The following is an 18,991-nucleotide window of genomic DNA, read 5'->3' as shown; positions in this document are numbered from 1 at the left end:
CGAAGTTCAATGGTGGCCTAAGTATTCAATGAGGTCAAAAAAGTTCGAATTGCCTGGTGGTATAATATTGGTGTTTGATCTCCAGCTTGCATCGAACGCATCAAATCATAAAATAGAAAAGATTCAGAGCTTTTCATCAAGCACTTACACTATTCTCGTATCGATATGAGATAACAAAGAATGTATCGTTTGCGATGTCACGACACCACGTGAATCTTCAGCATCTTGCTCCATAAAGAACAATCAAAGCTTGAATAAACTATAAAATGAAGAGAATCATGAGATCTTAGTTAGGCTCTAACGTCTGCATCAATCGTCGCAGCGAGCTTCCAAGAACCAACACCAACTAACCAAATCAAGATGGAACCCGATGATGGCGTACCCAGTCAGGGCTTTCCAATATCAAGAGCAGCAGCCAATCAAGAAGCAGAGCCTGCTATTGATGTCACAAACAGTCTGCAACCACAACCAGTCTCGAACGAGATTACTGAACAGGAGGGTGGTGAATTCATCATTGGGGCGACGGAGCAGGGAGAGCTAGAGTCGCATCTTATGCAGCAGGTGTGTAAAAGCACCTCTTTAGTCGTTTGATGGTTGGCTGTGTTTCTGTCAAAAACGTGACATCAAATGTTGATCTAAAACGATTGATCTATACAGGTCGACGATGCTCTCAAGGAAAAGGAACTAGTCGCAGAAAAGAAACGTTTAACGAAAACACGTCAAGAACTAGCTACCTTGCATACAAAGGCCGATGACTTGATTGCTAAGCTTGACAGAGGCAAACCCTCTGGAAGTTCAAAGTTGAATGACAAGCTTAAAGAGATTGAAGATCGTATTGAGAAACTCAAGACTGATGAAAAGCAGATTCGGAAACGGATGGCTGACACTGGTGATGCTAAACCGGGAGGCAAGAACTTTACCTTGGTGACTAGACATATTATTGAAGATTGCAACTGACACGGAATCATCTAAATTTAGCATCACAAGGAGAAATGCAAGAAACGGAACGTGAACGGTTGATTCGTACAGGAAAAATCACTCCGTTTTCATCTATAAGTGGCTTGGAAAAAACAGTCCGTCGCACCACTGATATACCTGATAAACCAGTTACAGCAAAGAGACCGTTTACTGATAATTCACTTACATCGTCACCGGCAAATGCTACTGCTGCAGCTAATGGTAATGGTAGTAGCAGCCAACACGATGATCCTGTATTCAGCGACAGTGACTCGGATGAAGACGACAAGCAAAGGAAGAAAAAGAAGAGACGAGTCGCAATAGATAGTGATGACGAAGAATATTCAGATGATAGAAAATCTTCGCATAGAAAACGAAAACGTGGCCGTAACGATGACGATGATACTTACGAAGATGGTGACCTCCCACTGAAAGAAGGAGACGAGGAGGAAGAAGAAGAAGAACAAGACGAAGTCGCTAAATATAGTGACTCTGATAAACAATCTGAAAACGATGAAACAGAGCCCCGTAAACTCAATGACCGATACCTTGACGATGGTGACGAAGCCGTATATCAGAATCGAATAAAGAGATGGGCTCGTCGACGCAGATTAGCTAGATTCAAAATACAACAAGGCGCAGCATTTGATCCTGAACTTGTTGATGATGCTGATTTAGAAGAAGACGCAGATCAAGAAGCGTTTCAGTCTTCTCCTTCTGCTGACGATGTGTCATATGATGGTGGTTATCGGATGGCTGGAGAAGTCTATGATGAGCTGTTTGATTATCAACGTACTTGTACAAAGTGGTTATGGGAGTTGCATTGTCAAGAAGCTGGTGGTATCATTGGTGATGAAATGGTATGAGCAGACTTTATGCTGCCTTTTTTGTTGGTGCTCACCAACTCTTCATAAAAATCAGGGGTTAGGAAAGACCTTTCAGATTATAGCCTTCTTATCTGGTCTTCACTTCTCGCAGAAACTAGGTCTGCCAACTCTAGTCTTATGTCCAGCCACTGTACTCAAACAATGGGTGCAAGAGTTTCATCGTTGGTGGCCACCATTTCGTGTAATGATTTTGCACTCTTCTGGTACTGCTCTCACCAAAACTCGTCGTGGTGGCAGCACCTGGCAAGAAGAAATAGAAGACGACGATGATTTCCTTGCCTCAGATGATGACGATGAGGACGATTTTGGTGATAATAGACGAAAAAGGAAGAAGAGTAAAACAATTAAGAAGAAATCAAAAGCTTCTAGTGGAGCTACTTCAGAGACGGATGCTAGAGTAGCTGCTATGGTGGAGACCGTTTGTGAAAAGGGTATGCCGTATCCTTGCGTCTACTTTTTGCTTGCTCAATTTTCTTCCGCCTGATAGGTCACGTCATCGTCACCACTTATGAAGCTTTACGAGTGCATCGTCGGCGCTTATTGAATGTAAAGTGGGGTTATTGTGTATTGGATGAAGGCCACAAGATTCGTAATCCTGATGCTGATATTACCGTGACTTGCAAGCAACTCAAGGTGAGCAAAAAAGACCCCACAAGTGCACATGTACAGCCGTTGCTCAATAGCTGAAAACCTAGACATCCCATCGCATCATCCTGAGCGGTACTCCCATCCAAAACAATCTCGTCGAACTATGGTCTCTATTTGATTTCGTCTATCCAGGTCGTCTCGGCACTCTCCCAGTCTTCCAAGTCCAATTTGGTGTACCCATCAAAATCGGTGGATATGCCAATGCTTCCAATATGGCTGTTCAAGCAGCATACAAGTGTGCTGTCGTCTTACGAGACCTGATATCGCCATATCTCCTACGGCGTATGAAGGCTGATGTAGCGTCAGATTTGCCAACGAAATCCGAACAAGTCTTGTTTTGTCGAATGACGAATTATCAGAGGGAAGAGTATCGACGCTTCCTGAACTCGAAAGACGTTCATTCAATTTTAGAAGGCAAAAGACAAGTGTTGTTTGGAATTGATATATTGAGAAAGATTTGTAATCATCCTGATTTGGTTGAGCGGGTCGCTAATTCAGAAGTATGTTTTGCCTTTCTGTTGGTATTCGTGTGTCTTGGTGTTTTCGAACAGCTACGGATTTCTTCGAAGTAGGTTATTTTCGCATCTCACTTACGTGTTTCTTTTGCACCTAGACCGAAGAGTATGGTGATTACAATCGATCTGGAAAGATGAAGGTCATCAAAGCCCTGCTAGATACATGGAAGCAACAGGGCCATCGAGTATTACTGTTTTGTCAGACTCGTCAAATGCTGGACATTTTAGAAAAGTTTGTTATCTCCCAACGTGAGTTCAATTTCATGTGGCTTTTGTTCACGCCCTTTATTAAAAGTCCTGACAAATATCTGTCAAAAATAGATTTGGTGTATCGTCGTATGGATGGAGATACAGCAGTCAAGAATCGAATTGCCATGGTTGATGAATTTAATGAGACGCCCTCTATTTTTGTCTTTTTACTTACTACGAAAGTTGGTGGATTGGGAATTAATCTTACGGGTGCTAATCGAGTGATTATCTATGACCCAGATTGGGTATGTAGTGAAAGAATGGATGTCATTGTCTGGTATTATGATCAGGCGAAAAATGCGCGAAATGAACGTCATATAATCAAGTTCTGACAGTTTTCTCTGCACTAGAATCCTTCTACTGATGTACAAGCACGAGAACGTGCATGGCGTCTAGGACAACGTAAATCAGTCACCATATATCGACTCATGACATCAGGAACAATCGAGGAAAAGATCTACCATCGTCAAATATTCAAGCAATTCTTGACCAACAAGATTCTCAAAGATCCTCGACAACGACGATTCTTCAAATCAACTGATTTGCATGATTTGTTTACTCTTACTGGTCCAGAAGGAGGGAGTCAAAACGGTCATGAAGAGACAGAAACTGGACAATTATTCCAGGATATGAATGTCAAGGTTGAATTGAAAGATAAAGATAGTAAAGCCAATGGTAATGGGCAGTCTGATAGTAAGAGTAATTCAAGGCCATCATCAGCACTTAGGCGCAGTAGCTCTAATGTCGATGCAGCTGAAGAATCTATACAGAACGAAATCGGTCGTATTAATGATATTGATAAAGCTGAAGCGTTCCAAGCACCTCCCGATGGATTTGGAAGTGCATCAGGTGCCGATCCGAATGAAGATACTACCAACGACTCAAAAACAAACGTCAAGAAATACAACAATGCAGGAGACGATGATCGAGTCTTGCATGCCCTCTTATCGAATTCAGGAGTGCATTCAGCACTTCGGCATGATGCTATAGTTGAAGCATCAAACCCGGAACGAGTAATTGTTGAACGCCAAGCAACACAGATTGCTAATGAAGCTATAGCAGCATTAAAGAAATCGACACGTAAAGTACGGAAGGCTCTTGTTGATTCTGGTGGTACTGCTGTAACATGGACTGGACGTCGCGGTAATGCCGGTTTGCCGATGAAGAAACAGACTGATGGTGACGCTCCCGCTGCTGTGATACCAAAGAAACGATTCGGGCCTAAAGATGGAGAGTCTGGTAATAGTGCTGGTGATAGTAGTAGTAAAGGCGTATCTGGCGCTAATGGTATCAGTGGTACCAGTAATGCTAGTGCTGTAAACGGATCATCATCGGCACCCTTTTCATCGTCGTCCATATTGGCTACATTGCGAGCTCGAGCTACAGGCCCAGTAGCTCCTAGTGTGATATATCAACTTGGTAGCACCTCGTCTAGTAGTATGCAGGAAGATAGCGACACAGGTCGTGATTCGACTCCGAATGAAGCAAATGGTAGTAGCAGCAATGCGGGGCCATCACGTCCTCGAGACTCGTCATCACCTGTAACAGTAAACGAATCCACCGTACAGCTAGCACAAGAAATCCAAACATATCTACTCGCGCAACCGGAACATGTCTCGACAACCGGTAATCTAGTGAGTGAGTTCAAATCGAGGATCAAGAACCAGAAGGAAGTGTTTAAGAAGCTCTTGAAGAATTTATGCGATTTCAGTAAGATGACTGGGAGTGGGAATCGAGAGGTTGGGATTTGGACGTTGAAGAGCGAGTTTAGTGGGGAGGAATGGAATCTTTGAAAATGCAACTACCTCATACCTACAAAAATTGTACAGAAATTAGAAAGAAATCAACCATTAAGAAACGTCATTTGTACAACACCAAATATCATATGGATTCTTCAAAACAAGTAAATCAGATGGTTTGCGTGTAATTTACTAGAGCGACAAGAATTTCTTTACAATTGGGTAAATACGGGGGGATATAGCAACAATTCTAAGCACAAGCGATTCAGCTTATGTTATACTATCAGGTTCACCAAGTGATTTCTTGACTTTGAGCAACATTTTGGTTTTGATTGCATCCAACCTTGTCAGTTTGTCGTATTCTTCGCAAGCTGCAGTGAAGCTTTCAGAGTCTTGGCTGTCTACTGCATCTACCAGTTGCTATATGGAAGATTGCGTTTGAGGAAATTGAGTATTTGTGCGTTTCTCATTTTTTTCATTTGGTTGACTTTTTTTTGCCTACCTTCAGGAATTGGTATTCACGAGTGTCAGTAAAGCTCACATCCATATTGACATACTTTTCTAGTGACATTCGTGTTTTGACATAGTCCTAAGATAGTATGAAAGCATTTAGACAAGGAGCAAAAAATAGTCACGTTTGGGCCCACCCAATTGCAGACTTGCTGCTGCATGACTCTCTTACCCCTGAAGCCAAATGACATATTCCCGCATTCAAGAAATAGCCTCGTAATGAAAACCTCGTCATGGCATTTGAAGCGGATTGTTGAGCAACCTGTTCATACTTTTCAGTTGCCTTGTTGTAGTCTTCCAATTCAGCAGCGAATGTGGCGACTTTGAGAAGACATTGGTTTGCAGCTCTATGTAGGAGAATGAAAGGATGGGTGAAAGTCAGAATCCATGGACTAGTCATAGGAGCCACTTTTTTTGTTGATGCTTACTGTGGTTGATCTTCACCCAGATAGTAATCAGCAGCACGTTCATAGCATTCCATTGCCTTTTGTTGGTCTACTAGTTCGTTTTCGTATATTTCACCGATCGATTTCTCGTTTGCAGCGGCAGCGTGGAAGCGGCCTTTTGAGACCAGAGCAGCAGTTGATTGTTGGAAGGCAGACACGGCCTCTGTATAAGGGAGGGGAGAGTGCGTGTAAGAGAGTGAGTACGAGAGGGTGGATATCGTTGACATTGAGGAATGTTGTGTAGATCCACCACCGACTATCTCATAAGAGACTTGACTTCCACAACTATACACTCCTTGTATCTGCCATATCTGCAGTAACTTTTGATTTACCAGATGGGAACTCCTTCTTGTAAGCCTTTGCGGCATTCATGAAAGCGCCAGATGCCTCGTCCGACTCGCCCATCTTGATTAATGTTGCCGCTTGTTGCATGTAAGCGTCTCCTGCCTCCTTCCCTGATTAGAAGAAGAGAATATAAATACAGTATACGATACATATAATATACATATACTCTCTTGTTGACTCACATTTCTTGTTGAGTTTGAATCCATTTCCAGCGCGAGCGTAGAGATCAGCAGCTTCTTCGAGATTTGCTCCTGAAAACATGCCAAACAGGCCACTGCCGCCTTTGCTCTTCTTGCTGGCCTGCTCGAGCAGTGCGTATGCATCCTTGTCGCCCATCTTCCTCTCTATTCGATAATTAAAGTTCTCGAATGAAAGGTGAGTCGAGGCGTGTTGAAGAGTTGAAATTGTACGCAAAATGAACGAATATTTTTCATATGATTTTAATTACTACACTGGGTGCTAACTGGGTCCTAACAAATTGGATTTCGTGATGAAATTCGTCACAATCAAATCTTGTCAAATTGAACAGACTGATGACTGACTACTTTGCTTCCATGTGGAATGCACGTGTATTTTCATATTTTATTGCTATGTACTCTGTACTGATACACTTCTTCGTTGGTCTTGGAGTATATCCGGATTTATTGAACGGATTCGGGGATTTTCATCAAAAAACCAACCTTTCGTCTGGTATCAAATATTACAGATATTTCATTGCCGAGGTGGTCCACATACGTATGTTGAACCTCCTGCTATTCAAACTTGACCTTCCTCATCTTTTGGTCACTCGCGGGACGCAAGTTCTCACAACACACTCAACCCACGTTTATCTTAGGCCTCAGGATTGTCGACTATGAGGCGCAGGTCTTTGTCGCATCATCCTTCGAGAAGCTCGTCGCAGGTCCTGCTTCGAGACTTTTCAACCAACGTGACAAGGCCTGTCACTAGTTGGGACAACCAGCCTGCATCATCAGTCCTACGAGCTCCTGTCGCATACGAATACGAAGAGCCTGTTGATTGTTCTGCCATTCAGGCAAATTTACAGAAGTGGAGACCACCACCCCTCTCCGCCTCCACATCAAGATACCAGTCCCGACACCAATACGATGACGAAGATGGGGAGAGGAGAGACCTGGAATTCGAGAGATTCTTTGGAAGTGTGGTGCAAAAGGAAGCCCTTTTTTCAAATAAACGAGACAGATTTGGCACCCTGCTTGCTGAAATCCAACGTCTAGTACAAGAATCACCAACTGCTAGCAATGCGTTCAAAACTCTCTTTACGCCAACACCTACGATTACCGCCACAACTATTGCCACAACCAAGGGGCTTGCTGAAGACTGTTTGAGAAATCGACGACCTATAACTGCTCAAACTACGACTAGACCGAATACTCAATCAACAAGTACTCGAGGGGCTAATAATTCTAATGCTCCTACGATGCCTGGATTAAGAGCTAAAACTGCTGGTCCTATGGGACGAAAGAGCGTCCGATTGATTGCTGAAGATCTGCATAAACGTATTTCAGAACTCAAGAATAATCAAGTTGAATGGGAAGCATTTCAGGGTCGAATAGGTAACCACTTTACATCTGAATGTGGCTCAGAATTATCCACTTCCTTAATCCCTTTTTTTGTTCGACAGCAATGTACCGTGAACAAGATAGGGAGGCTAGATTGCATGTGGAACGAAGCATAGTTCAGAGCAACAAGGAGTATGCTCAACATATACATCCTGGATATCAGCTTGATAAAGTGTTGAAAGCGGCAAGTTTCAAGGCTACTTTTACTTTCTTCGAGAGACTAGTTTTTGCTCATTTTGCTCTTTCGGCTTGTCTTAGAAAGAAGACCGGGATCATATGAAAGAAATAGTCGAAAGGAATAGGCAGCAATTAGAAATAGCCAACCGCCAGCGCTTGATGAAATTATTGGATGCCAAATATGACTTGCCGCCGGTATGAGCCGGTTTTGGGTATTGCGACCTGGCATTTTTCGTAGTAACCATCTGACTTTTTTCTCCTTCTAAATAAACTCTACCAGGCACCACCAAAACGACGTGAACAAGAAGAATCACGAGCACAAGCATTGCAGCATCGATGGTTCCTGCTATTGGTTATTGCCAGTAGAGCCCGAATAATCCAACTAGTTTTACACGACGCTCATACTCAACGTGAAAAGCAACGAAGAGTGGATCATGCTGCTCGAGTTATACAGAAAACATGGCGTCAATATAGTCAGTCTCAATTGGAAGAGAGAAAACGACAGGCTACATTGGTTATTGCGCCTGCTCTCAAGAAATATGTTGCCAGAAGACGATTGAGGGCGCTCAGTAATGCCAGTCAAGTTATTCGAACCTTCTTTAAGGAGATCCATGATGTTTCGAAACTGATGAATGTTATTAAGAGATATCGATTCTCAGGTTGGTGATAGCAATATTGTGTTTCATAGGAATGCTGTACTTGATGTCTGTTTGGCTCTTCGCTCATCTGCTCAAAAAATCATACTAGTGATACAAACGCAGCGACACACCCGAGGCTTCTTAAATATACGGCAAGCTCAACTCGACCTCCTATCGCTCCAATGGGACAAGCAAGCACCAGCATGGTGGGAAAAGAAGAGCAAAAGAGAAAAAGAACAAGCCGAATCTAAATCAACAGCCAAAGAGACCAAAGTAGACAAGGTCAAGAAAATAAAAACAGTCAGTGGAAGCGGCAAAGACAAGCAACTATGTACCCCCGACATCAAGAAACAACTAATCGAATCCAACCTAATGGCCCGACGTCATCAATTCCATCGAGACTATATTGAATGGACAAAGAGAGTTGAAGAACATGTGAAAAACAAGTCCAAGAATATGTGGGTTTCGAATGTTACACGGGTCAAGGCTGCCGATAAGGCATCACAGAATTCTGGAAGGCCTGGTAGTGGTGGTTTATTGACTGTTGCGGGTGGAGGATTACAACCGCAGGCTAGAGCTGGCAGTGTCATGAGGCAACAAAGCACTATAAACCCTTCCATTAGTGTTATCAATAAACTTGTGGGGTCTGATCCTACTGCGCCGATACGACCTAGATTACGTGGTAAGTCTCAAGCACATGTGGTTGTAATGGTTGTTGTGTCATTCTTACGCCCACCCATAACTTCATTTCTATTTTTTTTAGTCTTGTTAACACACGACCAAATATTCGCGCTCTTTGACAAGGCATATAGTATGTAGTGACAAGTAATGTCAAGTCCCCTGTATCTAGTCCGTACAGTAGTACGAGTAGACTATATAGAGCCAAGTATTACATTATTCTCGCTGCAGTTAAAAACGTTCTCGAGCTTGACAAGGACTTGTATATTTTGAAATTAGCTATGACCATTAGATCCGAAACACGAAAATCGTTCACTTATGGTCACCTAATAATATAGCCCCCTACGTTATCTCACAAAAACATCTCGGCCGCCAAGCCACTAATCACGCCAAAGAAAGGAGGTCGTCATCGTCATAGTACTCATAGTTAAAGGTAAATTCTGTCAAATGCCACATCTAATGAATATCTATCGAAACCACACAGACACAAAGATAGTAGAACCAAAATTTGCAAAACTGCCCGAAAACTGATCATACCTGGATGACTGGAGTGTTTTGAGACCTTACACTGGTGCCCAGTACAGTAATTAAATGTTAACAGTAAAATTGCAAGGTTTTCCACTACATCCACTCAAAAGGTACTAATTACACAAATGAGTGATTAGACGTTTCTATACACCGAAAAAATCCAAACAGCCCCATACAAAAAAACAAACTCTGGCTGTATCCACAACATGCAATACCCAATCTAGGTAAGTTGACTACAGAAAACAAATGGTACAAAAAACCGGGTCGATTGTGTTTTATGGTTCTGCACAATACTGCCCCAATTTCATCCGTCCATTTCCGTTTGAATACGCAGACAACAAATACACCCCGACGAAAACCAATTGAGAACCCAAAACTGCCACAAATCCATTTTCTGAAAGTATGTGCTGTACAAATGTGGCTCGTCGTAAGCGATCGCATATAATTCCTTAGCGAGATCGCTAATGCAATTTTTTTGTTGATTTCTCAAACTGCGTTACGAAGGAGATAAATATCTGAGCCTGAGGTCCAAAAGGGGAGTTGTTCCAAGTCAATAAGTCAACTTCTACTGAGTACTGCATTGCCATTGCTCTCAGGGATAATTTGAGGTACTTATATGTTATATTATATGGTGTGAGGCAATTACAATACAAGGGTAGCGACAATTAGTATCAAACCAGTCACAATGTTTATGAGATTCAGAATTACCAGCCTACTGCCACCACTAAAATCAGGCGCAGTCGGCACTGGTGCTGTATTGGCAACAAAAAACGAATTCACCGCCGTGGCATTCGACAAGCTGGTGAATAAAACCACAGATCCCGAAGGTGAGGGCGTCTGGCAATGATCAAATACAGTTGTGTCGTAAGCCGTAATGGTTGCATTCCCCGTACAGTTTGTCGAGCCAAGGAATGTAGTAGCTACCATACTTCCATTATCGTTTACAGTGTGAATTGTTCCTTGGACGCAGACTCCAGATATGTAGATCGTAGATTGAACGAAGCTCCCGCAGCCTCCTATTTACATATATATTTAGTGTGTGGAGTCGTAGTATTGGAAGTCAATCAGTGAAGCTGATTGTCGTCATCCTGAGCTACCAACGAGACCTACCTGTTAGACTTCCATGCATAGACCCAAAGAATGGCGTAGAGCTGACCAATGCCTTGAGTTCCTGAAACGGATTATTGGTTGATTCACAGTACTGGAGGTATGACGATGATTGGACTGGATCTGGGATGCAGACAGCGTTTGATGCCGATGTTGCGTTGGCAGGGCACCTACCAGAGATACGTGTTGCCGCCAGGTAGGCTAGATTTGAGACATTACAGGTCGTGTTTGTGTACGATAATATGTTTGCCCATTGCCCAACGGCCAGTAATGGCAAACAAAAGCAAATGCATAGTAGCAAGGGAGAGGAGGCCAGACCAGAGGACTTTGCTAGCTTCATTGTCTCCCTTTTACCTTGTAAAAGCTACGAACGATGCCAACACAACAAGGTAGAGGCCCTAGGGCTGTGGTTTGTACCTTGTAACACCTTGAGCCTGAGCCAACAACCGACCTAAAGCGTGCTGGTTTGATTGGCTATAGCAGACTGGGACCTTGATCTGTCAAATCCGTGATGTCAATCAAGCTCCTTATCGAAGGTGGTTGGTTGTATTGCTTGGGCAATATTGGGAGAGGAGCTTTTACTCCTTTTGGATTTTATGGTTTCCTGACCACGGCAGTGCAAGTGAAATATAGCAGTGTTGATACCATTGATATGCCGTTGAACTACATATCAATGCAGGGCCACCGCGAAATTAGGGCAATCGCTTATAGCTTTGTCGAAATTCAATAGTTGCCAGAGTTTGCTCAAGGTGTTATGCGCCATGGTTAGAGACCAACTGCTGGGACTTTGAACAAGTCCTAACAGCAGTGTTCCCCCAAGAGACGATCATCAACGCAGATGCATCGGTTCTACCATCCTTTCTCAGAAACGAACGCTACTCGTTCTACGTGAAGTTAAAGTGGTGTGTCTGGTAAAATGAGGTTGTCTATTGAACATAGAGTCTGAACATCAAGACCATATTACAAGTTGACTGTTTTACAACATCTCCTTCATTTTCACATTTGTGTTCATTTGTATTTGTATGCCTACGTAATACATGTCTACATTTACACTGGCGTCCAGAGCATTGGCGCTCCCGACAAACTTTGTGAGTTTCATTAGAGATATGGCCATAACGATTCTACTCATGCTCGAGACATTGACGTGATCCAGGTTCAAGACTATAATACTATTGTGTGTGCGGTCAAACTCCAACCAATTCTCTTCTGGCCATTCTGCTGCTGCATCGGGAGTGTGGAAATGAGTTTGTCCACATTTCGACAAAATATTACTTATTGTGATTGTAGAGTGGCTTTCTTGTGTAATACGCTCGAGATTCTTTCGTTCCTTGACGATGCAGATAGGATATCTTCTGGAAATATACGGAGTGCTGGTTCAGGTACATCCTGTGGTATTGTAGCAGTGTTCGACATGGCTTCAGTTCGTAAAAGGAAGGTTTTGAATATTATAGTGTTGTCTACAATATGAAATATCAATTTGAGCGAAGGAAATATTGCATCAAGGAACCCGATTTGGGACATGGAAGGAGAAGGAGGCGCGACTTATGCGTAACAGCTGATGGTATCGACTTTCAAACAACACAGCAAACGCAAACTGCGAGCAAACAGAGAAAATGCGTACCTTCAGTGCAATTTCGTAAATCTCTTCCAGTGAATCTCTCCTTTCAGCCCGAAATTCCTAGATTGGGCTATATATAATGTCTATTGGCTTGAGAAGTCAATATGAGCAAAATGTGTAGCGATAAAACCTATGTGTGAGAAAAAAGAAAGAAAAGTAGCAAATTTTCTTTCACCACAAGTCATATTATCCAAAACACACCCCTTCCAACCTATCTTCCAAAAGGGAACCACATCCAACAAAAACGGGCAAAGAAAGACAAGTCCAGCACTGCAGACAAACAGGGAGAATGCCGTACCTTGAGAGTCATGTGGCAAATGCTTTTAAGTGAACCTCTTCTTGGCCTCTGTAACTGCTAGCTTGAATGTAAACATGATTGTGAGCAAACGCCGTAATTTTGATGTCACGACTCTTGTAGCCACAAGCTATGTTTGAAGCAAAAGAAACTCTATTCGAGCATTGATTAATTTCAATCATTTCGCAGCAATTCATTATGGCTTCATTTGCCAGAAGCGAACGGTAACAGAACACTCAAAAAACCAAATGGACTTCCAAGATATGAAATAAAGCGCATAGTGAACTAAACAAGCTCATGCATACCTTGATAGCAGTTCAGTAGACTATAAGTGACTATTTTCCTCGTGCCTAGGTCTTCACAAAGACAAAGCTACGAAGCTTCATGTGTGCTGTGAGGAGCAGAAGACGCACAAAGACACGACCCCAAGACACGACCTGACACGATTTATCAGAGCAGATATTACATGTTCTTCATTGGCCTCGCCTCGCCTCATCATACCGATTTCAAACTCAAGCAGAATTTCCTGGTGCTATACACATATATTGCAATCATCCCTTTCATAATTTAACCACATAAACACCACCCATCCATCATGTACAATTTTTACCTAGCACTCTGCACCATATTGACAGCCTTCGCAGTATCCATCAATAAATCTTGTAGAATCATAGACACAACACCTTCTTTGACAGTCCCTTCATCTGCTTCCAAACTAGACCATTGTCGTTCTCCTTTTCGGACTTCCATAATGAGGAAATTGTCGAGATTTTCTTGGTTTCGTTCAGGGTACGAGACCCAGTCTTCTATTTGAGATACCACAGAACTCGTAATCTTAAAAAAAGTTGAAGAAAAAGTTCAAGTTAAAACTCTTGTGATGCAGTCGATTATTCGTCTTTCTTTGTTGTTCCTCCCGTCATCCTTAACTCAGACCACATTTCCCATACCTGACTCCACGTATATCCCTGCGGTTTAATCCCAACTCTACCCTTAAGCATATCCACTCTCCAATTCTCATGCTTTTCAAACAAGGTATGCAGTGCTTCATTCGTAGCATCAAACAAGACCATGTTTTCAGCAACAAGTGCTCTGTCAGATACTGACGAATTTATAGATTCAAGAATTCGACGTGGCAATACAGGTGCTCGGTCATATACAACCGGTCTCGGCGGCAAGGATGCTTCGTTTACACGTGGACATTGAGATAATATCATTTCAACTACCTGTAATCTTTCACCACAAGTACGTGCGTTTCTAGTCGCTGAAGGTGGCGTTTGAGGTTCAGATGGTGGTGATATTGGTTGTTGAGGTTGTGGTGATGGGATGGTTGAGATTGATATTGGTTTTGGTGCCTCATTGACCACGGGTGATACTTGTCGATTCGGATAAGCTTCACTGTACCGTTTAGCACTAGTCATGACTGTGACTGCATCATCTACCAATTCCTTCAAGAACGCGTCAAGCACATCGTCATTGATCGCAGCAGGTACTGGTTCATGAGCTTGAAGTTCTAATGTTGAATATCGTTTGAGCCAAAGAGAATCTTGCGAGAACACCAGGTAGCCAAAATTACCTTGCTCAACGACTTGAGAAAGCTCTAAAGCTGGTTCGACTGATATCAGCTCTTCTGTGTTGTCTATAGCGAAGACAAAAACAATCAGTGAGAACAACGACAAAATTTGTCCCACGGAATGGCCATTTACCTGAAGGTAAGGCACTCTCAACCAGCTTCTCCGCTTCCTCCTCTACAGCATTTATTGAACGCTCATCTATCACGCCAGTTGGCACTACAACATCCTCAATCACCTTGCTTTCTTCAATGACAGAGATGGGTTGATCATTGTCTATCGACACCACGTCCTCTTCAGCAACTTGCGATTCGAGTTCAAGCTGTTCGTTTATAGCAGGTTGAGCCAATCGGCTAGACTCTTCGACAGCAGCATGAATGTCTGTGACGGGCTCAACGTTGGATTCTGCGATGCCACCAGGCTCATGTCTTGAAGTATCCCGAGACTCAAGTTTGCTAGATAACTCGTCTTTCATTTCTGGTTCCGTCGCATCCTCATGCTCAGAGATATCAAGAGACTCCAAACGGTCGACTTTGCTAGATACATCGTCTTCAGCCTCCAGCTCCATTATATCATCATGTTGGGAGACGTCACGAGATTCCAGACTCGATGCATCGTCTTTAGTCATTGGTACTTCACGCGATTCCAGGTGCTCAGCTTTACTAGATATATCGTCTTTATCTTGTTCGACGATATCATCATGTCTTGAAGCATCCGGAGACTCAAGCTTACTAGATACTTCGTCTGTAGTCTTCTGCTCGACAATGCCATCATGCCTTGACGCATCCTGAGATTCAAGCTTACTAGACACATCGTCTCTAGTCTCTTGCTCCACTGTGTCCTCATGTTTCGATACAAGGTCGTGCATAGACGCGTCTATAACACTACCCTCAATACCAAGACTTTCAGCATCATCAGACGGTATGATCTCTTCTATAATGCTTTCAGGATGAATGTCTTCTTCTTCATCCTGTTGAGCAATTATTACGGCTGGTTTCTCATCAACTATCGGTGATTTGACTATGGGTTGTTGAGATACCTCAACTATCGATTGAACAATAGGTTGAGACTCCACAGGTGATTCAATAGCCAAGTCTCGTGTCCCAACTTCTTCAAAACCAGCCTCACTTTGCTCCTCTTCTTCATCAGAAATCTCAGCCCGTTTCAACAAGACATCAATATCATCATCTTCTGTACCATTCTCAATAACCTCATCTTCAACTTGCGAAGCAACAGATTCAAGCTGAGCTTGTACTGCAGCTACATCCTCATCATCTTCAGTAACAAAGTCAGAAGAATACACATCCATTGAGTCTTTACGTTGTTGTTTTGGACTATGATAACTGGGCGGTGTTGGGATCTCATCAAGTGCTCGTGACACTTCGTCTTGTTTCTTTTTAGATGTGTGGATGGATGATATGCTCAGCGATTCTGATACTTCAGCGTCGACATCCATTTCAATACGATCTGACGGTAGTTCAATATCAGATACCGAATCCTTGTTGGCAGGTTCAACCCATCGTATATCATCGAATGAGCTTGCAGATATATTCAAAGGTGACGTGGCTGCATCTTTGAGAATTACTGTTCTACGTGATGCTGTTCGACCCGGCTATTATAAAAAAGTACACCGACGCGTTAGCCCGAGCGAGAGAAAAACCGAGACTAGGCGAGAAATAATTACCTGAATACTCCTTGACAAAAGCATCTCATTCTTTTCCAGTTCACGTCTAGTCTGTATCTGCCTCTCATTCAAAAGCTGTTGAGTCTGCTCCCATTTGCTCTTTCTGTTTTCATGTTCTTTACGAAGAGCTTGTAGCTTTTCTAATTCAGCATGTTCGGTGCCTATTACAAAACGTCATTACAGAATTCCTGCAATAGAAACACAATGATCACGAGCTAAAGTTTACCAGGCTTCAGAAGACCCTCCACAAGCGACGACGACTCTTCAGCAGCTGAAGCAGCTACCGCAACATCATCAGCATCAAAGTCATCATCATATTCCACACTCTCAGCTACCGATCTCTCATCAAGTACATCATTCTCAGTAGCGTCAATAGCAATATCTTCTTGCAATGACGATATAGATGACATGGCTTGCTGGATACGAGTAGTCAATGGAGGTCGATCACTATAGATACTCTGTTTGGCGACTCTCATAGTGGCATTATGTTGAGCAGCGTTTCGCTTTTGTGTTTCACCGATTTGAAGCTTCTTAGCTTGGTACAGATGATCTCCAATCGAAAATAGAGCTGACGTTGTAATGTCTTGATGAGCACTGGATGTATCTACAGCCTCAATTGCTTCATCAACTGCTTCATTGTCTTCGACTGCTTCGACAGGGGCAGGTTCAGGTTCTTGTCGAGGCTCGTTACCACCATTTGCATCTGGCTTGGCACCCTAAAATCGAGTGATGTCGTTATATCAAGCGTTTCTTTTTGCGGGCGTGAAACAACACTTCAATACCATAATAAACTGATCTAGCTTCTGGAGAATCATATCCATTTTCTATCGGAATCAAATTAAAATGAGTTTGTAGAGACAGACTGTCTCCTTTTTGGCCACTTACAGACTCCAAAGCTGCACTACGTGACTCTAAATCCTGCTTCGAAAGTCCATTCGCTTGAGACGACAACGCAGCTCGAGCAGCAGGTACAGTCTCAGCTTTGATAGAGCTCACAGAATCCGAGTGGAAGCTTGTATACTAGAAACAAAAAAAGCTGACATAAACACCCGTTTTATAATTCTAATATTTCAATGCACACCTCGTCAACAACATCCTGCAACTCATCTCTAACCAAAGACTCCTCCACTACACTTTCAACAGATGACTTGGGAGAAGCAATACTAGGTATCTCTTCATTCACAACATTTTCAACAATGTCTTCTGTTATTACAGATTGGGTAGATCCAACTGCTTCTTGTACAAGTTCATCGTACGTGTCTTCCAAAGCAGGTGGCCGAGAATCAGGTACTGCGATACTGGATACATCATCGACTATATCTGACGGTGCTTGTTGATAACCACCATTCTTATTGCTGTTGATATGGAAACTAGATATGTCATCAGCAACCTCATCTTCGTCATTGACGGTTCCCATCTTGTCAGAATCAACCTGCTCGATATGAGATTCAACAGTCTCCAAATGTTCAGATTCATCAATCTGTTCGATATGGGATTCTTCGAGTTGCGATTCGTCAAGGTATAAATCTTCCTGGGTTTGTAAATCTTCTGCAAATGATGGTTGAGCAAAGTAATTATCCAATATCGAGCCTTCAGACGGTGGTGCTGGTGGAGGAGGATTTACATCCATTTTGGCAGAGCGTTGACGTTGAATTAGCGATTGCAATTGAGTAAATCTATCGCAAAAAAGTGAGCGCAAGAACGAATAAGTGTTAATACCACGTCAAACCCTCAACAAGATAATTACGACTACTCACGTTGCACTTTTCTGATTAGCCAAACTCAATTGAGCAATAGACTCAAAATTATTAACCACTTGTTCCCTAAAACCAGCATTCTCATAATCCGCAAGACTTTCTTGTAGCTGCCTACTGAGCGTAGCAGGAGAATGTCTCAAATCAAATTCTACAGTTGATTTGCCTCGTTTGGGACTAGCAGTAGGATCATCATTATTACCATTACTACCATTTATAAACCCTTCAGTAACACTCTCCTGTACTATTTTCGGCATGGGCTGAGGTGCTCGTGATCGAGGTTCATTAGTCATAATCGATGATGTATCTGCTTCTCCATTATCCATATTTGCTTTAGATGCAGCTATAGCATCACTTTCAAATACATCCGAGTACTCATGTTCTTTCTGTATTTGAGTCGAAGCAAAGATAGGTGGTTGTGATGGTGGTGTAGTTGCTTCAAGCGCACTATTATTGCTGGCTTGTCGTGGACTAGGAAGTGCAGCTGGATCCTCGTCTTCATCTACACCACCCATCTCGTCAACATCGAAAGGATGACTTCTTCGTTGTCTCTGCGGTTCAGGAGAAGCCTGGAGATATCTATCTAGTATGTCCAGATTTGGATTTGGTGATTCGCCTCTTAGCTTCTCTTGTACGATAGGAGGTACAGTAGGATGCTCTTGCACTATAGGCCGTATGACGGAAGAAGAGGATTCCAGTGCTGCCGTTGGTTCTATTTTAGGTATCGATGGTTCCACAGCAGTAGATTTCAACTCGATAGCTGGACTTGCCGTTGCTATTTGACTCGGCGGTAGCGGTGCTGCAGGACTAGGGTTCACATCATCAACCTTCTCAGTCTTTGAAGGAGTCCTAGTGTCCGATTTACGGCCAGCATCCTCTCTAATCAATATCGACCTCTTTCCCAACCGTTTCGACAAGACACTGGACAAGCTATATACATCTCCATGTCCATATTCAGGTCGAGCGAGCTGCAAATCCAACGAGTCTATAGTAGATTCTGTAGTGCTAGTGACCAAATCACTGGCAACTCCAATTCGATCCACACGACTGAATGCATGAGCAAGCATA

The 18,991-nt window shown here is 42.9% G+C and overlaps 2 protein-coding genes across 2 annotated transcripts; one reads left to right on the top strand and one right to left on the bottom strand.

Moving 5' to 3' along the window:
- Nucleotides 1-360: 360 nt before the first annotated feature.
- Nucleotides 361-5,049, top strand: SmJEL517_g03220 (uncharacterized protein; the record flags this gene model as incomplete). Its single annotated transcript, XM_031169148.1, has 9 exons — nt 361-561; nt 658-889; nt 979-1,817; nt 1,879-2,275; nt 2,332-2,477; nt 2,540-2,992; nt 3,106-3,256; nt 3,329-3,501; nt 3,607-5,049. The coding sequence occupies 9 exons, from the start codon at nt 361-363 to the stop codon at nt 5,047-5,049; spliced, it is 4,035 nt and encodes a 1,344-aa protein (XP_031024839.1).
- Nucleotides 5,050-5,265: 216 nt separating this feature from the next.
- On the bottom strand, nt 5,266-6,632 carry SmJEL517_g03219 (uncharacterized protein; the record flags this gene model as incomplete). The annotated part of the gene is made up of 6 exons (XM_031169147.1): nt 5,266-5,415; nt 5,498-5,584; nt 5,678-5,852; nt 5,934-6,114; nt 6,284-6,406; nt 6,479-6,632. 6 exons carry the CDS (start codon nt 6,630-6,632, stop codon nt 5,266-5,268), a joined length of 870 nt encoding a protein of 289 aa, XP_031024888.1.
- Between the last annotated feature and the right edge of the window lie 12,359 nt (nt 6,633-18,991).

This window comes from Synchytrium microbalum (genome assembly GCF_006535985.1).
Source record: "Synchytrium microbalum strain JEL517 chromosome Unknown SmJEL517_scf0016, whole genome shotgun sequence".
Classification (NCBI taxonomy): domain Eukaryota; kingdom Fungi; phylum Chytridiomycota; class Chytridiomycetes; order Synchytriales; family Synchytriaceae; genus Synchytrium; species Synchytrium microbalum.
This window is presented reverse-complemented; position numbering and strand designations above follow the sequence as displayed.